Source organism: Cyrtonyx montezumae, unplaced genomic scaffold (genome assembly GCF_038088225.1).
Source record: "Cyrtonyx montezumae isolate F1298 unplaced genomic scaffold, pur_monq_1.0 scaffold_8, whole genome shotgun sequence".
NCBI lineage: Eukaryota > Metazoa > Chordata > Aves > Galliformes > Odontophoridae > Cyrtonyx > Cyrtonyx montezumae.
The window spans coordinates 86,008,279-86,033,832 of NW_027072089.1; the positions used below are offsets into that span (position 1 = coordinate 86,008,279).

General features: G+C 44.7%; 1 protein-coding gene and 1 long non-coding RNA gene across 4 annotated transcripts in view; one reads left to right on the forward strand and one right to left on the reverse strand.

The window, feature by feature from the left end:
* Positions 1 to 12,076: 12,076 nt before the first annotated feature.
* LOC136058368 (uncharacterized) lies at positions 12,077 to 16,394 on the reverse strand. Its single transcript, XR_010623130.1, has 3 exons — positions 16,258 to 16,394; positions 12,525 to 12,629; positions 12,077 to 12,170 (listed from the first exon to the last, which is right to left on the reverse strand). It is a non-coding gene; the product is annotated as an uncharacterized LOC136058368 (long non-coding RNA).
* Positions 16,395 to 18,452: 2,058 nt separating this feature from the next.
* The window catches only part of E2F3 (E2F transcription factor 3), a 44,219-nt gene continuing 37,117 nt past the window's right edge, over positions 18,453 to 25,554 (forward strand). For 2 of the 3 annotated variants that reach the window (XM_065752139.1, XM_065752140.1), the window contains exon 1: positions 18,453 to 18,781. In XM_065752139.1, coding sequence (XP_065608211.1) covers positions 18,470 to 18,781 — 312 coding nt within the window. In that variant the 5' untranslated portion in view covers positions 18,453 to 18,469. Of the gene's footprint in view, positions 18,782 to 19,334; positions 19,409 to 25,554 lie in introns of those variants that run through there. The other variant, XM_065752141.1, reaches the window with a different exon arrangement.

A 25,554-nucleotide genomic window follows, 5' to 3' on the forward strand; every position in this document is an offset into this window, starting at 1 on the left:
ATGGGAGAAATCATTCAGTACTGTCGCTTGATTGTAGAGTCAAACTCTACAATTTTTTCATCCAATAATATTATCAAATAACACTTTTAGCTAAATTGACTGCCACTACAAGTATAGCCTGAACAAGATACCTTCTAACTCTAGCATTAACATTTTGTTCTGCAGTAAACTCTCATGAGGTTCAACTGTTTGTACTAATATTCTAGGTCGGGGCAGTAATAACTTTCTCAAATAAATAAATAAATAAAATGAATAAATAAATAATGAAAATTTAAAAAAATGTATAAATATGATTTGAAGCTGATGAGTTATTTAAGATGAGCAATGTATTAATGATGAAACTACAGGAATTTCTGAACTCTAAATATTTTTTTAAAATATATTTGTTTGATATAAATTGTCTTTTTCTGTTTTGTGTTTTCTTTCTTATTCTATTTGAGTAAATAGCTGTAGTAGTTCAGATCAACACATGCTCAGCTGTAATCTCATACATGTTCTTATTATATTCCATTGCTGATTATTGATTATTTTTTTCTACAGCTTTGGTAAATTTACTGCCATCTTATCAGAAATGCTCTTGAGACAACTATTTCCTGAACTCGCCTCTTCAAACATGACATTTGTATGCAGGCATATTCACTTTATCTTGTTTCATTTCTCTTTCCTTTAGGTCTCCCATTGTCTTTCCGTTTACCCTAAGATAAATGTTGGCTCTTAAATTAGGTTTTCAAACAAGCACTTGGGTTTTCATCTGCACTTGCCTTTTTATAAATAAAAGTTGACCCCAATAAACATGCAAGAGTAGTATACTGTCTCACTTCTGTTTAGTTCTTAAAACTTATTTTTTCTTCTCGTTTCAAGGAGGGAAACACTTTTCTAATAAATGCTTTGTCAACAGAGAGTTGTTACGATGAGATCACAGCATATTCACTGATTAATGCTGCCTTATTGTTTCCTTGGCCTCCTATGCCAGCTGGTCTATATCCAGCTTTGAATTCTCCTCCTACTTAGATCATTAGCCCCTTCAGAGAGGGATGCCTGCTTTATTCTGTGCTTGTGTAGCAACACCAAAGCTGTGTCTTCCTTCATGCATGAGGGTGCAAGACCAAATGAAACATAACAAATGTATTACTGATGTATTATTATAATATGCATTTGCATGGGGGAAAGGAATGAATTTAATGCTCAGAAAAGTCCACCAGAAAGAACATAACCCAATTAACAGTGAGGCCTTTAAGTGTATTTTCATCATTGGCAAAGACAGGACCCCTGCTGGCTGGTCTGTAAAACATTAATGATGTTTGTTTTAATGGGAGCCACTGTGCAGACCCTCCTGGGTGGATGAATTCAAGTTGCTGTCTCAAGCCAGGATCATCAAAGATTGTGCATGCTACAACAAAGAACTGAGACCTTCATTTTTGCCTTCTTACTTCAGCTTTCTTTCCACTAATTCAGTTTTGAACTTAATTCAGAGAATATATATATATATTGGTGCTCAGTCTCCAGTTAAGCTGTGAGGTGGTTCACTCACACTTGAGGGAAAATGTTGGTTAGTTTTGAGTCTATTTTGTGCATTAGCCACGTATAATATGAAAATGAGGAGCTGTTGTGTTTCATTACAAAAATGAGTAAATTAATAAATAAACCACCCAATTTTGTAGCGCAGAGATGGCCAAGACGTTGTGGACATAGTAATGGTAATTGTCTCAAAAAAGAAAATTAAAAGGTTCAGAAGTTAAAGGTTTCTTTAAAAAAAAATCAGTTTGATTAAGCAACAACAGGTTTATTTAACTATTATTTCTTGTTCAGACTAGAGGCTAACTTTGAGAAAAGCAGGGATGATAACATTTAAAATTGTAGGGATAGAGAAGTTGTGTCCCAAACATATTTATTCTAATGTGTAATTGTTTTGAGAGACAGAAAAAAGAAAGTGAATACTTAGTTTACAAGAAAGTCTGATTCTTCTGTCATAAACAGGGAAAATAGGAAATACAAATTTCCTATTTTGTAACAAAAAAAATGATTATCTTGAAGCCAGAAACCAATTGCATTGTAAACACTCCTTATAAAGGAAACTCCAGATCAAAAATGCCACCCTAAAAATTTAAAATATGATGTCTTGCCTCTATAATTTTTCTGATGGACAGTAATTGGTGTCAACAGAAAGATGCTAAAGCTGGTGATCTGTAGAGCTGGTCCAGAAGGCACCTAGTCCTGGCCATCCTCTTGTTAGGCAGATTGCAGCCCTCTCTGCGATAACTTTCAGAACCTCTTTCCTTGTATTCCTTCACCATAATTTCTGAGGTGTAACCAGACTTGTTTCAGAGTTTGAGTTAAACATAGGAGTAGCAGAGGTCTATCGTTTCTGGTTGGTTCCAAAGGAATATCTTCTTTCCTCTATCTCGCTGTTAAAATCCCATGTCAGATAGAGGCTTTCTTCATATGAAGTCATTGCTTCTTCCACTACAGGGGCAAGACAGCTTCTGTGGATGATCCTGTTACTGTGGTAAAAGATGGGCCAGTGTACAGTGTGCTTCCCAGCTGACTACTTGAGAACAGGGTTTTAAGCAGATATCATAATTTGTGACACAAGACTTGAAAATTGCATTCTATTTGACAGGGTATGATACCTACCTTGCCATAGTGACAACCACCTGTACAGTTAATGGAAGATCTCCTTTCTTGAATCATGAATAGCAAAGCTTGACAATACTGGTGATCAACATTACAGTTATTGAACTCCTTCAGTTCCCACTGAAGTCTGCTGCTTGCCTGAAGATTTTTAGAGAGAACTGAACATTATTCTCCCTGCTATCTCCAAAACAAACAGTGTTGATTTTGGTTTAAATTCATACCTTAGAGGATTGGTGTTTATGTCTATCTATAAAAAGAAGGATGCACCCAAGCGTTGCTTATCTTGAAAAATATTGAGTGGTCCCAGCTCTGCTGTTTTACTGTATCTACCACCAGGGAGCATTTTCTTCCCACCATGGCCATGGGACCAGCAAAATAAAAAGGCAGTGGAACAGTATCTGAAAAAGAGCAATACAGTAGTACAGTCCCAAACCCCCATATATGCAAGCACTCCTCAGCCACTGCAGAGGAGCACGTTCAGTGACTGTGCTGTCATTGCCTGGCTGTCCCTACAACGTGCTCTCACTTCTGGCAGTAAGTGTGAGAAAGAGCTAAAACTGAAAAGTGATGGCTGCCAGGTAAAGTCCTTGGGGACAAGAAAAATGGAAACATCACTTCCATTTACAAGAAAGGGAGGAAGGAGAACCCAGGGAACTACAGGTCAGTAAGCCTCCTCTGGGAAGACATGTTAAGGCACATGAGGGACAAGTAAGTGATCCAAGACAGGCAACACAGCTTTACCAAGGAAAAGTTGTGCCTGACCACTCTGGTGGACTTCTATGGTGAAATGATTACAAAGGGAAGGCAACTGATATCATCTGCCTGGTCTTCTGCAAGGCCTGTGACATGGTCCCATACCACACCCTCATTTCTAAATTAGAAAGATACAGATTTAAAACTGAGCTATGATATGGATAAACAAATGGTTAGATGATTGTAGCCAGAGGGTTGTTGTCAGCCCTCAGTCAGGCTCTATGTCCAGGTGGAGGCTTGGTCACAAGTAGTGCCCCTTAGGGGTCCATCTTGGGACTGATGCTCTTCAACATCTATACCAACAACATAGGCTGTAGGATCAAGTGTACCCTCAGCAAGTTTGCTGAGTGGTGCAGCTGACACAGTAAAAGGAAGGGACACCATCCAGAAGGACACTCCCAAAAAGTGAGCACACAAGAGTTTAATGAGGTTTAACGATGTGCAAGGTGTTGCACTTGGGTTGAGGTAATCTCAGACGTATACAGACTGGGAGAAGAACGGAAGGTCTTGGGGTTCTGATGAATGAAAAATTTGAGTCAACAGTGTGCTCTTTCAGCCTGGAAGGCAAATGTTTCTAGGATTCCAGCAGAAGAGGAGTGGCCAGGAGGGTGGGGGATGTGACTGTCCCTCTCTTCAGCTCTTGTGAGGCCCCAGCTAGAGTACTGCATCCAAGTCTGGGGCCTCTATCACAGGAAACACGTGGAGCTTTTGGAGAGGGTCCAGAGAAGGGCCATGAGAATGATCATGAGGATGAAGCTAGAGCACCTTTCCTAAAAAGATATGTTGTTGAAGCTGGGATTGTTTAGCTTGGAGAAGAGAAGGCTCTGGGGAGACCTCATTGCAGCCTTCCAGTAATAGAGGGAACCTTATAAGTAGGAGGAGAATCAACATTCTGCATGGACTGGTAGCCACAGGACATGAGGGCATGGCTTTAAACAAAAAGAGAAGAGATTTAGGTTAGAGGAAGAAGTTTTTTACTCAGAGGATGGTGAGACTCTGGAATAGGTTTCCCAGAGAGGTGGAAGCCATCTGTGGAGAAGATCAGGACAGGTTGAATGGGATGCTGGGCAGCCTGATCTAGTGGTTTACAACCCTGCCCAGAGCAGGCAGGTTGGAACAAGATGATCTTTAAGTTCCCCTCCAACCTAAAGCCAGTACAGTTTCAGAGTTAACTTGCCCACAGAACTGGTCCTGCTCTGTTTGTGCCCACATCCAGCTAACCACCCTTCCACAAGAAAGGAAATGGAAGAAAAAAACAACCCTTCTAACACTTTCCAAAACCTGCTTTTTATTTGTGTCCTGCTCTGTCAAAAGATAGCCAGATATGCTTAATCCAAGTGATTCTTGTTGGAACAAAAGATCAGGAAATAGGAAAATGTATAAACAGAGGAAGATTTCTGTTTCTTAGCCTACACTCCACTCCCTGCATTTTAACATCAAACTCATTTCCATTATTCCTTTCATTTATATCCCAATTTTTAGCATGAATTGCTTGTACACTGGCTTGATGTAACCCATTAACTCTGTATGAAGGATATCTTCATTTTAACATTAAAGCAGAGAGTCTTTGGATGTCTGCGAGTGAGCAGGTGCTATGCAAGTTTCATATTATAATTCCAATAAGCACAAGAAAATGCTCTTGTAGCAAACAGCCGTGCTGTAGACAAAGAACCTCAATAGCAGGCAGAAGCAAGGTATTTTGCTTCTTTATTAACATACTCTGCTAGCATTCCTGAATAATCAGTATTCTCTGAATTACTCACTGATCTCATACCTGTGATAGCAAATGATTTTATAAACCTTAAATCCTTTCAAAATCAAGAATAACTAGCTATTAAAAAAGCTTGATTGCATTTAATTATTCCATTTGTATTTTCCCAGTAGCAATCCTTGCTTTAAGTATGCAACAATTTAAAATGACTGTTAACTGACAGTGGCTGTAGAGGGATTTTAAGCAACAGCTGACAAGAATTGGATATGTGTCTTCTTGCTTGTTTGTTGTTATTTCACACTTTTTTATTTTTTAAGTGGGTGACTAGTGCTTTTATAATTTGGAAGAGAACAGGGAGTTGACAATTGACTGAGGAAATGTACATGGGTAAGATGAAGACTAGTGCACTTGGAAAAAACAACAAAAATACAGAACAGAAAAGTTACTGTTTGTGATCAGATATCTGATAATCGGAAGATTGTTCTTGCAGTCTATCACTACACTTTCATTCCAAAGTCAGATCTGATGTGAGCTAGTCTATTATTCTGCTTCAGCTGGGACACTGATGTGCATATCCACCAGAGGTACTGGCAGTCAACTTTATTTTCCTGCTTCTACACTCTGCTAAGTTAACTCCTCCGTCAGCAATATGCTAGCCTGCCAAGTACATGACACAATGCTTGACTCTTTGTTCTGCAGCATGGTGCCCTTTCAGAGGCTTCTTATCTCTGTTACATCAAGAAAGCAATCTTCAGGCAGCTCACTGGATACCTCTCAGTGAGCTTTTTCTATTTTTCAGTAGTTTTGCTCCATTGGAAAAATCAGGAATATGCAATTATCCTTGATGTCTTTGGTGTCCTTAGGCTCAAAAGAGATCTTTGTGTCTCAGAGATATTGAATACTTACCCACAATGTTTCCTGTCTCTGTAAAGGAACATCACATTTGATACAACATTGGTGAAGCTGTTGACTAGTTCATAAACATCCAACTACTCGGTACAACAATGTCCAAAGTTTTGGTGGTTCAAAAGTTTCCTGTCTATCTCAGAAGCTTAGAAAGGGCATACAGCAAAATAATTTGAATTTCAGATCAGAAAAAAATCTGCTGTTTCTCAACTGATTTTTTGTCATCTTTTTCCCAGAAAGACAAGATCTTCCCAGATGAGTCAGACTTAACAATGAATTGAGGACCAAAACAAGAACACATTTATACCCCAGCACAGCTAACTCTATTTACATCATACGTCTTCTGAAATTGAAATGCTAAATTGTTTATGGGAAAATTGGCACAAGGCTCTACTTTCTAGTCTGCTATGTTTACAGTACAAACCTAGAATATGAATTATCTTTGTTCTGACTATAAAACAGATATTTATATGAAATAAATACGCATTTTTAAGAAGATCTAGAATCAAGGGAGCTTTTCCCTTCTGTTAACTTTGATAAATAATATAAGTATATGCTTCGCTCAACAGCTACTCTCAATAGTCTTTAAATACTAATATCTAGCTAATGAGGGCTTTCATGGACATGAATCTCCAGTTTTTTAAAAGTTGCCTAACCAGACTAATCATTTTGAGTATCAAATCATAAAATCTTTATGCATGATCCAGCTGTGCTCTGGAAACACAGAAGGACAGGAAAGCCTGACAAGATATTTTCTTTGCAGGTGAAGATTGCATTGCAACAGGCATAATACTTTAGTAGAAGTAGGGAACAGTTTATATTTTTGTCTTATTTTGCACTTACCCCTTCTGAAAGATTTCCACATCTTTGTAGTATTACTCAGAGCCCCTCTAATTTCACTATCACCATTTATAAGCTCAATAAACAACTACTGCGGTCTTTGTAGTCCTGATTAAAATGATGCCCATTGCATGTAAATTTGCAAAGGGAGTGGTTTTGGTTTTAAAGGGGACAAAGACTGGCAAGACCACAGCAAAATCAAGTGCTCTGACATATTTGCAGGAAATGGCACAGTTGAATGGGAGAAGGTTCTGAGTAAGACAAATCAAACTCAATAATAAGAAAAGCATGCAAAAGGGACTTTGGCATTTCACTAAAAATGAGATCAAAATGCTGATCAATAGTTGTTCCTGTAGCTGTCTGCCCTGGCTGCAGCTGCAGTTGGTTCTTCCTGCTGACTGGCAGAGCTCAGAGGGTTGTGATCAGCGGTGTAGAGTCCAATTGGAGGCCTGTACTAAGTGGTGTTCCTCAGGGGTCAGTGCTGGGTCCAGTCTTGTTCAACATCTTCAACAATGACCTTGATGAGGGATAGAGTCCACCCTCAGCAAGTTTGCTAATGATATGAAGCAGGGAGGAATGGCTTACATGCCTGAAGGCTGTGCTGCCATTCAGTGAGACCTGGACGGGCTGGAGAGTTGGGCAGAAATGAACCAGATGAGGTTTAATGAGAGCAAGTGAAGAGTCCTGCACCTAGGGAGGAATAACTGCATGCACCAGTACAGGTTGGTGGATGAGCTGCTGGAGAGGAGCTCTGAGGAGAGGGACTTGGGTGTCCTGGTGGATGACAGGTTGACCATGAGCCAGCAGTGTGCCCTCATGGCCAAGAAGGACAATGGTATCCTGGGGTGCATTAAAAAAAGTGTGGCCAGCAGGTCAAGGGAGATGATCCTCCCCTCCCCCCTCCCCACTACTGTGCTCTGGTGGGGCCTCATCTGGAGTATGATGTCTAGTTCTGGGCTCCCCAGTATAAAAAAGACAGGGATCTCTTGGAAAGAGTCCAGTGGAGGGCCACAAAGATGATAAAGGATATGGAACCTTATGAGTAGAGGCTGAGAGACCTGGGTCTATTCAGCCTTAAAAAAGAAGACTCACGGGGGATCTGATTGACATCTACAAAAATCTAAGGAGTGGGAGGAAAAGGAACAGGCTCAGACTCTTCTCAGCAGTGTGTGGCAATAGGACAAGGGGAAATGGCCACAAACTGAGGCATAGGAAGTTCCACACAAATGTGTGTGGGAACTTCTTCACAGTGAGGGTGATGGAGCACTGGCACAGCTGCACAGAGAGGTGGTGGAGTCTCCTTCTCTGGAGACATTCAAGACCCACCTGGACACCCACCTGTGCAACCTGGTCCTGCTTGAGCCTGCTTTGGCAGGGCGGTTCAACTAGATGATCTCTAGAGGTCCCTTCCAACCCCTACAGTTCTGTGATCATCCCTATCTCCAAGGCATCTCCTTCTTTGTATTTGCACAAAAAATTCTGTGTGGAAGGAAAACCAGAGAAACAGATCAAGAAACCAGTGCAAATTAAGGCTAACTTAGCCCAAGTAGTAGTCTGCTTTAACTCAGATCAGTTCCCCAGCCACCATCAAAGGAGAAGGTGGGACACGGGCAGGAACAAATGGTTAGTGAAAGACAGGACTGCTGCTTTTAGTGGCAGTGGCAGCTTTTGCCAGCTCAATTTCTGTATATAACTGCAGCCTAAGAGCAGGAGTTCTTAGGGTCAGTGCTCAAGACTGAATCAACTATGAATGATGTGGATATGCAAGCCAGGAGTTGGACTCAGTTAATTATGTGGGTCCTTTCCAACCTGGAATATTTGATGATTCTGGGATTTTAGATCTCTTTCCACACCCAGGTTTGTGCAACTCCAAGATGCACCTAACCTAGACAGCTCTGGACAGAACAGACTGCCAGAAGTCAGAAAAAAATGAATTCCCTGCATGTCTTCATTAGCATCATGCTCTATTAGCAACCAGCATCCAGTGAGATTATCCTCTGCCTATTCTACAGGGATACTTCTGGCCCACTGTGGAAACCATGGGATCTTGCTAATACTTTTTCTAATATATCTAAAAGAAATGGGATTCTGAAGCCTTCAAAAGTGGAAAGAACATTCAAGAATTATCTGAAAGTGTTATTTGTTGTAAATACTTCTGCTGCTTCCAAAACATGTCTCACAGTAACGCTCCTGTGATGAAGTATGATTTTCTTGGACAAGCTGCTAGGTATTGGAGAAGACCACACTCCTGCAAAAGCTGTATTGTCAGAACAATTGAAACCAAAGAAAAATGCTGACTGATGCTGTGTTTGCATTCTGGGAAGTGGAAGTTTGCAAACATGGATTTATTAAAAAAAAAAGTGCAGTAAATTCAATTAGAAGAATCTAATTGTACCCTCAACACAAACCTTACAAAAAATTCTTCATGCAACAGGAGCTCATTAATATTAGGGAAGTTTAAAAGTTAAGAAGAAGGTAGAAAAGGTTTTCTGTCTCCAAAAATGGCAAAGGCTATACCTGTTGGACAACAGATGATATGAGTTATGAAGGAAATTTGTAATATTACAAATGTTACAATTACAAGATGAAACAGTATACTTTTGTGCAACTTTGTACCATTGTAAAGGCTGTTGGTTTTCTGGTTAATTAATAATAAATCTAACTATTTTGCCAAAGCCTGTAAATAAAGAGTCAGTTCCAAAAGTCAGCATGTTATGAGAAACAGCCTCACTGCGTAGACTTTTAGGCAAGCATTCAAAAAAAGTAAATACAGCAAGAGGTTTATCTGATCTGGATAAATGTGAAAAAGAAATGGAACAAACCTGGATTGAATTAAGACATTCCACTAGTATAACTTTTCTATAACAAGCACACTAGTTAAAGAAAGATAAAGGACACCTTGTGTACACAGAGATGAAAGTCTTCAAGTTACAGAAAAGACAGAGCTCTAATAAAGTAGTCTTCCTCGTGTAATAGGAGGCAATTTCAAACTAGATTCACAAAGGGACTGTAACATCATCACTGTGGTGTCTGTCTGTAGGCTCTGACCCAAGGAAGGAGCCAGTTCCCACAACCACTCAGCCACTGATTCTCTCCCTCACACTCTTGCCACCTGCACAACTTCATCGCTAGCACAGGATCCTACCTGGGAGCCGGGTACTTAGGGCTCAGTCTGGTCAAGAGACCTGGAATTCAATCTTTGCTTCACTGTAGAAAACTGGATAAAATTCCCAAAGATGTAACTGACATAGATTACAAACAGATTACCCTATCAGAGTACTATAAGGGTGTGCATATTTTCCCCAGATAGGCTGTGGATACTCCCTCCCAGAAGGCATCCAAGGCCAGGCTGGATGGGGCTTTGGCAAGCGAGAGGTGTCCCTGCCTATAGTAGGGGGTTAGAACTAGATGGTCTTACAGGTCCCTTCCATCCCAAACCATTCTATATGCATATTTGTGTTATGCATAAAGCATGACAGATATGTTAATCTGAGTAGCTTGTGCCAGGTACATGCTTTAAGCACGAGGGTGTCAGGTGGTTGAAACATCCTTTCCTTTTTCCAAGTAATTTGCTCCCAAAACAAGCTCAGGCACCTGCAGAAGTTTGTAAGAATTTGTTCCAGGTGTTTTAAGGTAAAAAAGCAAATAAGCAAGCAGCTCAAACAACAGGAAAATACTTTGTAAGCTAACCCTGCATGTAGAAACAGCCAGTGGCTGCTCCAAATATGACTTGTTTGCTTGAGCTGCCAAGCATGGCAAAATGCTTTCAGCTGTTTTCTGACCATACTCACCCACTACCATCAGTGCCACTAGAACTGCAACTGGCTTCCAGCTGATAAGTCCCTAAATTACTTGATCCTTGGGTACAAAACCTTGAACAACATTAAAATAGACAAAAATGGAAAAATCATATAGTACCTTTATTATACATGTAATCTTAACAGTATTTTGAATTCAGTTCTCCTGAAGTTAAGAACATGTGAACTTCAGGTTCTGCATGGATAGCTGTCCCATAGACTTCCCCAAAGACCAGTAGTTGAGGCAAGGCAATCCTCTCTGGTGCAAAGTCTCTCCACATACAGTTGTTTAGGTCTGACTGTCAGAAGAGGATTACCTAGTCTTTCGGAAAACAATTGGTTTGGTTACCCAAAGATTGAAAGAACTTTAAGATTGAAAACTTAAGTAGAATTCTCAAGCTTGATGGCCTGAGATCAGCTTTATTTCAGGCTGCTTTTGTTTTAAATAGTACTTGATCTAGCTGAACACTACAAGAAAGACACTGAGGCCCTGCAGTGTGTTCAGAGAAGGGCAACAAAACTGGTGAGGGGTCTGGAGCACAAGTCTTATGAGGAGCGGCTGAGGGAGCTGGGATTGTTTAGTCTGGAGAAGAGGAGGCTCAGAGGAGACCTTATTGCACTCTACCACTTCCTGAAGGGGGGTTGTGGTGAGGAGGGGGTGGGCCTCTTCTCCCTGATAAATAATGACAGGACGAGAGGGAATGGCCAGAAGTTGCGCCGGGGAAGATTTAGATTAGACCTGAGGAAACATTTTTTCTCTGAAAGAGTGGTCAGGCACTGGGATGGCCTGCCTAGGGAGGTGGTTGAGGCACCATCCCTAGCGCTGTTCAAGAAGCGTTTAGATGAGGAGCTAAGGGATTTGATTTAGTAGTTGGGTAGGGATAGTGATAGGAGGATGGTTGGACTAGGTGATCTTGTAGGTCCCTTCCAACCTATGAACCTATGAACACAATTTCAACTGATTGCTTTATAAGGTGACAGTATAGAAGACAACTATGGACATTAAACTCTGTGTAAAATTAGACTGAATTGGCAAAAAACAGTGAGGGTGCTGAGGCATTGGAACAGGTTACCTAGTTTTGTGACTGATGTCCTGTCCCTGGAGACTTTTGAGTCAAGCCTGTATCAGGCTCTAGGCAACCTGATCTAGCTGTGGTGTCCCTGTTCATTGCTGAGGAGTTGTTCTAGATGGCCTTCAGAGGTCCCTTCCAACTCTTAAGGAGGATACGATTCTGTGAAATACCTTGCACAGGATCATAGTCTCAGTGAGTGAGAACTGCAAGGTTTCCTCTTATCCCACAAAAAGGATCGCAGAAAGCTGCAACAGAAGGATCAACAGTCAGGCAAGAAACCTAACCTCTAATCCTTCAGTACCCAGATGCATAAAGTTATCTTGTGATAGTTAGTCTGCATTAAATCAAGAAAGTGTTTGTCTTTCCATGATATGGGCATAGCTGCCTTCCATCTCCTCAAGCAGATAGTCAAGAGTCAATGTTCCTCATTAAAATGCTCTGCATTGCAAAAATATGCTGACACAGAATTTATAATGTATGCATTACTTTGTTATATTTTCTTTTTTTTTAATGCTGCAAATAAAAAATGATGGTTTTACAAGTTTGTAGACATACATGGCAGGCTTTTTTAGCTTAAATGCATGACTATATGCAAAGAATTGAGATTCTTATCGAATACCAGCAAACCCTAATGAGCTTGCCAACAATAAAAAAGAAACATTAATTCTGATAAACTCATAAGCCAAAAATACATTTATCCATTACATTGTTTTTATAACTGAGATTAACTAAAACTGCAAAAGGTGCTACAAAAGAAAGCTCTGACAACTTTCTTGTGATATTCTATACTCGAAACTATGCTTCTCTTACCTCTGAAATATGGCATCTTTAAATGATACAGATTCACTCTATGCCCTCTCTAATTAGGTGTTCTGTTGCTCCTCTTGAAGACACTGAAATAGGAGGGAAGGATCACTGTTAAAAAAAAGATTGGGCTTGTGTCACATTGCTATAAAAAATAGATATTTCAAAATGGATGCATGTTATGGTTTTATTATTTTTGTTGTATTATTGATATTCCACATCATAACATCATGTGGTGTATTGGGAGTTAAAGAGTAATGGGTTTTGCTGGTCACTCCCTGTCTCTCTAGCTGACGGATCAAGTTAGGAATGGGGAGCAAGGAATCCCTGTTGGTGCGGTACTGCCGTCTGTGGACTGTTTTTGTAGCGATAGGTACCTGCTGCTCTTTCACTTTCAGTACCCCCACAACAGACGGATCTTCTGACAGGCCAGGTACAACAAACAGCTGCTAATGCTCTCGGGCTACTGGTTAGGAGCTGAGGTTCTTACCGCCGCGACCTGTGTTCGATTCCCGGGCAGGAATACCCAGAATGCAGCTAGAGCATTAACTCTTTAACTCCCAATACACCACATGATGTTATGATGTGGAATATCAATAATACAACAAAAATCATAAAACCATAACAACGCCTTTTTAAAAACAAGGGATAATGATTCTGAAAGTGATTCCAGAAACCATTCAGTAAATACATCCAGTAACTAGAATGCATATCACTCATTTCACTCCTAAATAGTCAAATTCCTCAGATCACCTTCCTAGTAGAAAATATAGAATAAGAAAGCCAGTTTATTTTGTTTTGTTTTATTTCTGTTTTGTCTTTTTTTAGTTTGGTCACTGTCCAAGCAAACATCATTATAATCATTACAAATTTTTATAAGTGGAAATGTAGTTAAGGAGTTTGCCCAGTTTTCAGTCATTTACTTTGCAAAGGTTCATTATTTTTTAATTCTTTAGTCAGGTGTTTGTTTATAGCTGAGTAAATGGAAATTCCACTAAGAGAAAACAAAGGTCTAAAGACAATCTGTGTTCAAAAATTGAAAAATCATATCAGATTATTTCCAGTGATGTCCCAAACACATAGTCCCCAGCACAAAATCAGGGTCTGCTGTTACTTCATTGCAACTACATCATGTTTATTCTCAAACTACTCTCCAGAAGAAATGTCTATATGGTATTATCTGGGAGAGCAGGCATGCCTACACTTAAGGTTGTCCAGAATTTCCAATTCTGAGACCCAGTTTTTCAGTCATTTGAAGCCTTTGTGAAGATAAATGACTTGGTCTGAGATTTCACAGAGGCACTGGCTTCAGCCTGACTTTATTTTTTGGCCAGAGCTATTAAACTAGTTGAGAAAGAACACAAGGAAATGCAAGCCACCTTTAAAAATTCTGTCAGGCTTTCCTTTGGAGCAAAGCCTTGAAATTGGGTCAGGGATAGCTTTAATAGATTTTTTTTTGAAAATGCACGTCAGCAAAACATACTGAACATCATAGCTTGCAATTGCTTGCCAGAGATTCACTAACACTTGATAGCTGTCACTTCAGAAGACATCATCTTAAAATGGCAGTCATGAGTGAAGGGAGCAAAACAGAGTAAGATTGCAGCCCAGACTGGAAAAAAGGTGAACCTTAGCCTGTTCAGGGATCTGCTTGCAAGAATCCCATGGGAAATTGCCCCAAAGAGAACAGCTGTTCTGTTCAACAGAGCCTGTTGCATTCCAGGGATGACCTCCTAGAAGATCAAGATTGGTCCATCCCAATTAGTATGAAAGCACACGAAGGCAGCAAGAGCTTGGCATGGATGTACGAGAAGCTCCAGATAAAATTCAAACATAGGAAGAAAGCATATAAAAAAGCAGGGATAGATGGTTGAACAACAATGTGGAAATGCTGTCCAAGCACAAATAGATAGGGTTAGAAAAGCCAAAGCTCACCTGGAGCTGAATCTAGAGAGATATAAAGGGAAACAAGAAGAGCTTCCTTAAATATATGAACACCAGAACAAAGATAGTAAAGTGTGCCCACTGCTATGTGGGGCAAGAGATTCAATGACAAAGTACATGAAAGAGACTGAGGCACTTTGGATACCTTTCTTGCCTCAGTCTTCAGTGATAAGTTCCACCTTCATGAATCTCAGGCTTGTAAGACACCAGTACAAGGCTTTGGATCAAGAAGGATTCATCCTACATAGAGGAAGATGAATTTAGGGAGCATTTGAACAAACTAGATATACACATGTTCATGGAAACTGTCAAGATATACTCATGCATGTTTGAGGAAGCTGGCCAAGATTGCTGTGAAGCCCCTTGATAATCCATGAAAGGTCAGGTTACTAGGAGGGGCTCCTGACAACAGGAAGAAAGCAAATTTCAATTCTGTCTTCCAGGAGAGCAAGAAGGAAGATCAGCCAATTGCAGGCTTCTCAACCTCATCCTAACACCTGACAAGCTAATGGATCAAATTATCCTGAAAACTATTTCCAGGCATATGAAGGATAGAAAGATGTTTAGGAGTATTCAGCATGGATTTATGAGGAGGAAGTCAGGCTTAATCAACCTGCTGGTCTTCTACAATAAGATCATTGGTTCAGTGATGAAGGGAGAAGAGCAAATGTTGCTTATCCTGGCTCAGATCATCACAGAAAAAAAAAAAAAAAACCTAACAGATAAAGTATGGGCTATGTAAGTGAACAGTGAGGTAGACTGAGAACTGGATGAACTGTCAGGCCCAAAGAGTTGTCATAAACAGCACAAAGTACATCTGGAGGCCAATCATTAGCAGCAAATGGGAGGGTTCAAAACTGGGGCCCAGAGTTCAACAACCTGGTTAATGACCTGGATGATGGAGTGTCACACTTTCAGTGACAGCAGGATCCATGTATAAGACTACTTACCCCACCACTCTCAGTGTTCTGTCTGGATGTCCATTTGCTGTCATACAAATTGTGCTCCAGATGTGTGATCTTGAGCACATAATCTCTTTCCTTCTTTATTATTCTTTGTCTGGCTGTAATCATGTACTCCAAAGTTTAAGAAACAGCACAAGGTTTTTTTGTACAATTACAGTTCTGTTGCTTTCACATATATATAGCTATGCAGTCTTTAATTACAGGAACATTATTACTACACAAGTTTTCATTTGGTCTGTAGGGTGGGCAGGTCTTATATTAAGTAGTTATTCAATATTTTGTGTCCTTGTAATCCTTCCATGTGCAATTATTTGTTTCTTATTATATAAACATTTATAAAAGCCAGTTTAAGTCAGGAACTTTTTTTCAGCCTTCATTTCTGCACTGACCAGAACCTTATTTGTGGGAGAAGTCACATTAGAATCCACGTCTTCAGGGTGGATTTTTACCATTTTAACATGGAGGCAAGTTTTAATGCCTGTTGTTGCTTACATTACCTGCTGCAGTCAGAATCCCAAAGAAAGCAAACCATATTACACAAATCTACTCATTTTAGGGCAAAAGCATCCATTTGCATAAATTAGCATGTAGAGAAAATTGCATAGCATTGTACAGGTAAAAAAGTATTACAGTAAATATTTACAAGGTATGTAACAGCTGCACAGCAGTCATAATTAGAGTATCTCCAAATCCTTTGTGTTCCACAGGGTATTTTCTCTAAGCTGTGTATCTGAATGATGACATCCCAGTAGACAGCAATTTGGTTTTGGCCCTGCAAGTAGCTTGCATTATGTAGCTCTCTGTACAGTCCCTATGTCTGCTCTACTTACCTTTCTTTAGATTCTGTCCACTAGTTCTCGTAAGTCAGTTAACCCACACACAGGGGACTCAGTGCTTACTTCAGGTGATCAATCGGTGGTTTAGGCCATGATTCAGCAGTTTCCATACAACATCTTTCAAGCCCCAGCTCCTGGCCATCCCATTTGTTGGCTTCTTATTTCAGGAATAAGACTGGTTGCACAGCACATGGTTTCTGTTCTTTTCTGATATTGCCATTCTCTTTCCTCTAGGATAAGCAAAAGCAACGTATTGTTAATGATTCTGTACATGGTAAAGGATCTCTGTTTTTAACTATAAGTGAGCTTATTACCCCAGTGTATGCACATTTTTCTACATCTGGACTTTTCCATCCCACATGCCTGCTGTCCTCACTCAACATCTGCCCTGCTTTAGTCCTTGGATGTGCCCCCATTTGGCAGGTCCTGGCATGCAGATCCCTTACCTGGTGATGACTGAGAGGAAGACAGAGGAAAACCATGAAAGACAATCTAAAGAAGATTGAAAATGGGTTTGTCGTTGTAGCCTCTGCTACCTGTGGTAAGGAAAACAAGACTATGAAAAGGACTACGTGCGTAGAGTGCCAAGGGTGAGAAGTAATCCTTTCATCCTGGAGATGGCATACCTTAATGTGGAGAGAGCACAAAGGAAGTTAATGAATGAAGGGGAGGAAGTGGAATATCGTGACTGGAATGGAAGAATTCTGCAGTATGGGGAGATCTGTGTTTCTGTCCCTTCTGTTGAGGCTCAGGGACACACCTGCTGTCATGCCTGCCATTGCCAAGGCATGCTGAGCACATCTTTCAGCTGCTTCTCACTGTGCATTGGCATGAAGCTAGACATTGCTGGCTGGCTCCTGAAAGGCATTTCACAACTGCAGAACTGCTGATTTATTTGAGATTTTAAACAATGCTACAGTTGTGCAGAATGACATTAAATTTTTCATTCAAGCCCTGCTTCTACCGGGGCTAAAATGAACACAGTGCAGACTTGGAAGGACTTTTAAACATAGAATGTCTTGAATGGACAGATCACGCTTGTATTATCCCTAGAAGACATCTTCCTCATCTACCTGAAAGCCTCCAGCGTCCCTGGGTAGCCTTCAGGCTTTCCTCACTTTGACATCTGTTAACCCCTAGATAACTAGACAACATGTCCTATCGTTAAAAAAGCCCGTTACCTTCCAACATAAAGCTCACTTTTCTGACCACGTTTTATTGTTTTTCTTTTCCTCTGGATCTTCTCCAGACTGTGTCTTTCCTAATGTGCTGAAGTCAAGGAGCTATGAGTAAGTTAAGACCCTGCCAGGAAGTGGCAACTGCCCATGCACTTCTTGGAGTTAACGCAAAGTAGAAGGGAAAGGAGTACCGTAGCGGGCGTCTTCACTTTTTAGGAAAAATAAACGAAATGTTTCAGACCGGTTTTCTGCCGCCGGTGCCCCTCAGCAGTAGGGACGGCAGGGCTTCAGCGCGGCGCTGACTCCGGCACCGGCTCTCGGACTCGGCTCGCCCGCAGCGCCGTCCCCGCCGGCGCCGGGGGCGGGACGGCGAGGGGGCGGGGCTTCTCCAGGCTCCGCCCCCCGGGCGAGCACGTTGCAGCGGGCGCTGCCGCAGCTGTCAGTGTCAGCAGTCGGCGAACCGGGATCCCGGCTCCTCGGAAGGGGGAATCCCCAGACTCGCCCCCGCAGCCAATCCGCGCGCCGCATGCAAATCACGGCCGCGCCGGGCGGCGGCGGGCCAGTGGGAAGGGAGAGGGGCCGGGAGGCGGCGTCCGGTTGGACGGCGGGGATGGCTGCGGGGACCAACGGGGAGGCGGAGCGGGCGGGGCGCGCCCCGGGGGCGGGCTCATGCAAATTTAGTTTGAAAAGAGGGCGGGAAATCCGAGTTTCGCGGGAGGCCCTTGGCGCGTAACCCGTCTCCTTTCCCTTCATTCATTGTCAGCAGCCGCCGCTTCCTGGAGCCATTTTCCAGCCGGCCCCACACAGCGGGAGCGGCCCCGCTCCATCCGCCGCATCTGCCCGCCCCGCCGCCTCCGTCCCCCCCCGGCACCCCGCATCCTGCAGCCGGGGCCCCCCCGGCACCCGCCGCCCCCGGTATTTTGTGCGGGGCCCCGGCATCGAGCAGGAAAGGAGCTGGGAAGGCCGGGGGGGGGGGAGGGACGGGGGGAGGAGGCGACGCGGCCGCGGGGACAGACCCGGAGGGAAGGATGAGAAGGGGACTCCAGCCGCCGGCCCCTGCAGCGCAGCCACCCGCACCGTCCACGGACTCCAGAGCGGCCTCCGCCGCCTTCCCAGCCCGCTTTGCCGCCGGCGCCTTCATCCAGATCCGCAGCACCGGCGCGGCGCCGGCGCCCTGTGTTGTCTCCTCCGCCGCCGCTTCCCAGGCTCCCGGTGCCTTTGCCCCGGCGGCGGACGGCGGCCCGCCCGCCGGCAGCTCGCTGTACTGCACCCCCCACGGACCCACCGGCAGGACGGCGCTGCTGCAGCCCGCTCTCGGCGGAGGCGGAGGCCGGCCCCCGGTAACGTTCCCCCGTCCCCGCGGGAGGGTGAAGGGGACGGCGGGGAGCAGCGCCGGGCGGGCCCTCTTCCTGCCGCCGGCCGGGCCCGGGTTGGGGGGCGAGCAAGGCAGAGACGGCGCTTTGTTGCAATAAACTTTCCCGGCTCCTTCCCGCCCCCCGCTCCGGGCCGCCGCGGCGCTGCCGGGTCTTACTGAAAGGGGGACAAAAAATTATATATATATATCATGGAGATAAGAGAAAATCAGGGGGAAAAAAATAAATTCAACCCCCACAGCCACGTCCCGGCGTACGGAGCCCGAATCCAGCGCAGGCCGGGCGCCGTTCCGCCGGGCCCGCGCCCCCCTCCCCTCGGGGCCGGGCAGGCTGGGGGGCGGGGGGGCCGGGCCGCGCGGTGCCCCGCCGGTGTCTCCGCTTCACCCCCGGAGCCGCCGGTGACGTCTCGCACACGTGCGCGGAGGCCGCGGCTGTGACTGGGAGCCGGGCGGGCGGGGGGGCCGATCCGAGCGGGGGAGGGGGACGCCGCTTCCTCCTCCTGCCACCGGCCTGGGACAGCCCGAGCGCCGGCCGGCCGCCCCCGGCCCCGGCCCGCCGTCTTCTCCGCCGCCCTCGGAAATGCCCCTGCAGCAGGTCAGTGACTCGCGGGGCGGCGGCGGCGCGCCTCCGCCCCCCACGATGCCCCTCGCCCGCCGCCGCGACCACCCCCACCCCCCACCGCCCCCTTCTCCCCCGTTCCCCCCCCCCCTCTCCCCCCACACCCCGGCGGGGTTTCCTTTGTCCTCGCTATTTTCGAATGCACGCTCGGCCCTCCTGGGCTCCGCGAAGTTGGGGAGGAGGGGGAGGGGGGCGCGGGGAGCTCCGGGATCCCCCTTCTAGCGGTGCGCCTCGGACCCCCTCCCCTTTTGGGTCGGGGCGCCACAGCGGCGGGCGGGGGCCGCGCTCACCTGCCCTGCCCGGCCCGACCCCGCGCTACCTGCCGCACGCGGCCCGGCCGCTGGCTGCCATGCGGGCCGGTGCCCGCTAGGGCCGGGCGAGGTCACGGAACACGCTGCGCTGCGGCGCCGAGCAGCGGGACCTAGAGCGAGGCGGCGGCGGTGCTCACCTGTCAGCGCCTGTGTCCCCGGCGCGCCTACACCGGCCCGGCCCGGCCGCCGCCGCCCTCATCCCGAGCTGCCCCATCCCGGTGCCCCGCGCTCTCTCGGGGATGACTCGGGCTTCCTTCGAGGAAGCCTTCTGCAGTTGTTTCATGCTGGGAGTTGGGATGCAGTGGGGTTGGGGCTCGCCTGAAGCTAATGAGAAGCTGTCTCCACCGCGAAAGGTGAGCGATCCTTTGGTGAGCGGTTTGTCTGAAGGGTGGCTGGTGTCAAACAGGCTCCTTTTGCAAATATTTGTCTTTCCTGTGCAATGGCTGAGTTCCTAGAAGGTGGTGCTAAGGGCGGCAAATGTGGCAGGGTGATTCCGGGAGAACAGCCACGCAGGTGCTTTGGGAATGGTGCTTACTCTGTAGGGGACTTCTGCAATTTCATTTTGGTGTAGTGAGTGCTATGATATCCTTAAGTGTGAGCTCGGTGTGCAATTTTGGCATAGTGTTCACCTCTTCAGTGGGGAGAACTTTCTGTTGCGGAACCTAGGCAGGTTGATTCCTCATGTAAAGGTATGGAAGCAAGCCGGTGATGCTGGGCTATGTCCTCAAGAAGTTGCCACCTGCTCTGGGCGAGTGAGATATATCTCCTCAGACCCTCACGTTTGCTTTGGGTGAGAAGTGTGATGGGAGGATGTGAGCAGCTGGGCTGGTGGTATCTCCAGCCTCGGGTTGGCACCCTCCCAGGGTGATAAGCAGCCCACAGCTCATGCCAGGAAGCTGTGCATCCTTCTGCGTCTCAGCAGCTGTGTTCCTGTGAGTGCCTCTCTTGGAGCTGCACGCCTGTCTGGGGAAGTCTGGCTGAAGCATCGTGGTGCTCTGCCTTCTTCTGCTCTGCAAAGAATGGCCAACGCTCTTTCGTCTTCCTGGCAGGGAGACAACGCAGCCTTTTAGCAGTTCTCTGACTCCCATCTCATTTTCACCAAATCTCACAGATGATTTTTCTGGGACTGTGAGATGAGGGTGTTTTCCTGGTGGTTCTTGGCTGAGCTGTTTTGGGATGTCAGATGCTGAAAGGAGTGAGAAGCTGCTGGGTGGTTGAGGCAGCAAATTCAGATGAGTAGTGCTGGTATAAATTTAGCACTTGATTAACTGAACTACAAGTAGTGCATGGAGATCCTCAGCAGAAATTAAGGCCCTGCTATGCAAAAGAACATAGAGATAAGTCTAAAATTTGTTCGACACACCTGTGCTGGTTAGGGTTATGAAAATGCTTTGGCTTTGCAGACGTAACTGGACTGGAAACCCATCCATCATTTCCAAATATAAACTATGGTGTAAGTGAAAAGGAGCCAGTATGGCAGTATGTAGTGAGGTTGTTCAGAGAGGTGTTTATACCAGCAAAAGAAAAAGTTTATTTTGCCAAAGTAAGCTGCTTCCCCTTCTGGGAGTTTGTTGGTTACTTTATCTACAATTGAGTAAGCATAACTATGCTGGAAGGGCCTTGAAAGGTACCTTAAACCATAACAACAGGCAGCTTCGGCCTCATAGAGATGACTATTTGCACTTCTTCATCTGCCAAGCAGATATCTCAGTGCTATCCCCAGCCTGGTCCTTGCTGTGTTGCTGCCTGCTGTGACCAGGAGCTCACCAGACTTTGTACCAGGGGAGCTGAGGTTGTGACCTGGGCTGCCCAGCCCATTCAACATAGGAGAATTCTTCATGATTTCTGCAGAGCTGATATGCCCAGTGTTACTGGGCATAACTGAGCCCCTTCCACGGCTCCAGCACTGGCAGTAACTAGTCCTTGCAAAGGTGCTGACTTGCGCTTCTTGGCTCCTGGAGCAAGGCTAAGCTGCTTCCTGCAGAGGCAAGGTGAGTCCATCCAACAGGTCCACGCTGCAGTAATGGGCAGGGGTCTTGTAATCCTGGAATCATAAGATGGACCCACCAGGATCGCTGAGTCCAGCCAGCTCCATTTCCCTTCTGCCAGTCCAAGGGCTCCTCAGGCTTCCTGGGGACACGACTTGCCAGCTCACTGGAAAACTAGCCCTAACCAAAACACATAAATAAAAGTTTTCTGCTGGGCAAGCAGGTTGAACCAGCTAAGGGAAGGTGTGGTAAGTGTCAGGGATCATCAAGGGAAGGAGGTGGCTGAGAAGAGGGCATCAGGGTAGAGGGAGAGCAGCGTACCATTTTTATATGTAAGGACAAAGATTTTTGCTCAGAGAGTGGTGAAGTACAGGTTGCCAAGAGAGGTTGTGCATACCCCATCCGTGGAGGTATTTGAGGCCAGGTTGGGTGGGGCCCTGGGCAGCCTGGGTTGGTTGCCCATAACAAGGGGCTTGGGACTAGATGAGCTTTAGGGTCTCTTCCAGCCCAAACCGTTCTGTCATTCTATGATTTTGATGGCAGCAAGCTCAGCTGAGAATGTGACCTGTGTGCGAGAAATTAGTGTTTGATGAGGTTCCCTCACAACACTGTTGCTGGTGTTGGTTTCTCTCTTGGTGTGAGAAAGTCACTATCATTTGCAAATTGCTGTATTTAAAAATGGAGCAACTATAAATGAAAGCTGCTCAAAATGTTTCTAATTCAAATAGTGGAGAATTTCTTACTGTCTTTGGGCTATAAAGATAAGCCTTTAAGAAGAGGGCCATTTTCTTAGCCATGAGAAAATGTTTAAATTGAGACACCACCCACATGTTAAGTCCTTTTTAAAAGGGGCTAAATCCTCTTAACAAGAATATCTTTAGAGAACTTCTGTGGCCTTTAGATGACATGAGCTTTGGAGAGGCTGGTTCGGCATACTTCAGAAGGGGGCGGGAGGATTTACATTTCCAAACTGAATACTTAGCACCTCTCTCCCTTTCTGATGGTTTAGAAAGCACCTCTTCCTGCCTCCTTCTCAGCAAGTCACAGCTGGAATGGGAGAACAAGGGGGTAATACATAATCTTCTACGTGTTGGTTATAGGAGCAGGCTTAATAGGACATAAATACTGAAGAATGATTTAAGGCATGGGAGAAAAACTTGGAAGTGGCATGGAGGAAGTGGGCAGTTAATTAATCAGTAGCTTTTCTTTGTTTTGTGGGAATAAGAAGCTTTGTCTGTCAAGAAGGGATAGGCATTTTCATATGCAGACCTATTTTCATATTTTTTTGGTTAATAGTTTCAGTTAATGAATGCTACTTTTGGGCCTTTGCTTTTGGAAAAAAATGTGTTTAAATCAAACAAGCTCCCATAAATCTTCTCCAGGGACAAACTCTTCTGATCCCAAGAAAGTACCGCATGGTCCTTTGACACAGCTGTGTGAGGAGTGTTCAAAGAGGTATAAATCCTGGTTGCCCTAAGTGTGCCTGCAAGCATCTAGTGGAAAGCAGGCATCCAACCAAAACTGTACAGGAATAGCTGGTGTCTTGTTGTGCTTGTTGGTGGTGGGTTCACTCTCCTCTAGCAGAGTTCAGCTATGTTGGTGTGGCTTTGTCTGCACCAGAGCTACTGAAGTGCAGTAGGTTTATTTCCCCACAGTAATGAGGACTTCTGGCAGACCTCCATGAGCAGTGAGCCTCTCAAAATGCTTTAGTTTTCCTAGAAGAGGCAGTCTTATTTCTCCTATCTGTGTCCTTTCCTTGCCTTATCACTGGCCTGGCAGTGCTTTTTTCCTCACCATGCTTGGGATCATCCAGCTAGTCTTTTGAGTTGATGCTCTGCTGCTTTACCGGGGTAAAACAGCTGGCTCTGATTGGCATTAAGTCTGACATAAGCTAGATATTGGTAATATGTGACCCAAGATGGGTTGAGTGAGATGAAGGAAGGAAACTGAGCCTTCTTTTTTAGTGATATAAGGTGTTAAATCATCTCACCCGTCCTCCATTTTCAGGAACGAGTCTCTTCTGTTCTCGTAATGATGAGTCTCTTCCGTGTGCCAACCACGCTTGGCAAAGATTGGATATGGGTCACGTTAGAGCCAGTTTATTTTTCTGTAGAGGCTGCTTCAATTGATCAAACAGTTAAAAACATTTCCCTTCATTTTATCTTATGTACTTTGGTGTTGCTCTGTTAAGATCTATGGCATACTCATTTGTATGTGTTATCATTAAAAAAAACAACCAAACAAAAAAAAAAAAAACAAAAAAAAACCAAAAACAGAGAACACCTTAAACTTGGGAGTTGCTGCATTTCGCTGAGTGGAAGGCTATCTGGATGGCCTAACCCAGAGTGGTGCTGAATGGAGATAAATCCATCTGGTGACAGGTCTCTAGAACTGTTCCCCAGAGATCAGTGCTGGGGCCTGTCCTGTTTAATACTTTTGCTGATGATCTGAATGGGGGGAATTGAGTGCTCTCTCATTAAGTTTGCTGATGACACCAAGTTAGCAGGGACTGTTGATCTGCCTGAGGGTAAGCAGGCCCCTACAGAGAGATCTGAATATGCTGGATTGAGGTTTGCAAGAGAGGGTTAGATGTGACAGTGAGGGATGTGGTTTAGTAGGCATGGTAGTGATAGGCTGACTGTTGCACTGGAGGATCTTAGAGGTCTTTTCTATGATTCTGCAAGGTCAAAGGCTCTCTTGCCACATCCCTGAGTATACCTATGACAAACCTTTAAGAAAGTATCAGGAGAATGCTCTTAACAGCTCTTCTACTTTCTTTGGGAGCCAGATGTTTCGTTAAATGTTAGTATTAGTTTTGTAATTTCCAATGATCCCTGATTTTTACTTAGTGCCTGCTTGAATCTTGTTATACACCTTACATAGCTACAAGTTATATGACTTTGCTATCTTACCTAGAAGACAAGTGTCTCACTACAAGAAGGACATTGAGGCCTTGGAGCGTGTTCAGAGAAGGGCAACAAAACTGGTGAGGGGTCTGGAGCACAAGTCTTATGAGGAGCGGCTGAGGGAGCTGGGATTGTTTAGTCTGGAGAAGAGGAGGCTCAGAGGAGACCTTATTGCACTCTACCACTTCCTGAAGGGGGGTTGTGGTGAGGAGGAGGTTGGCCTCTTCTCCCTGATAAGTAACGACAGGACGAGAGGGAATGGCCACAAGTTGCGCCGGGGAAGATTTAGATTAGACCTGAGGAAACACTTTTTCTCTGAAAGAGTGGTCAGGCACTGGGATGGCCTGCCTAGGGAGGTGGTTGAGGCACCATCCCTGGCGCTGTTCAAAAAGCGTTTAGATGAGGAGCTAAGGGATTTGATTTAGTGGTTCAGTGGGTAGTGATGGTGATAGGAGGATGGACTAGATGGCCATGTAGGTCGTAGGTCCTTTCCAACCTAATGAACCTATGAACCTATCTTTCTTTGCTTCATTTTGAACTTACTGCTTAACAGTGTTACCGGGTGATTCTAGACGCTGTGGTAGGGGAAAAATGTTTTCCTTATTTGTATTTCTCTGTGCCATTTACAATACTGCACTATTTTCTGTCTGTAACTATCTTCTCCAAGCTAAAGAGTTCTGGATTGTAATTTCTCCTGAAATGAAAGCCATGCATGCAAGAATAGAGGTACCCTTTTATAAAAATAATTGCATGACTATCAACAAATATGTCTGTTATTATGAGTTTGTACTCATGATGTTCTTGTGGACTGGTAGCTTTGAAAGAAGTTTTGAAGATGTGGTAGGCAATTTCACATATCTAGCAGTAGCTAGGAGACCCCTTCAGGGCCAAGTTGTCTCACAAGGCCTTACCTTCTC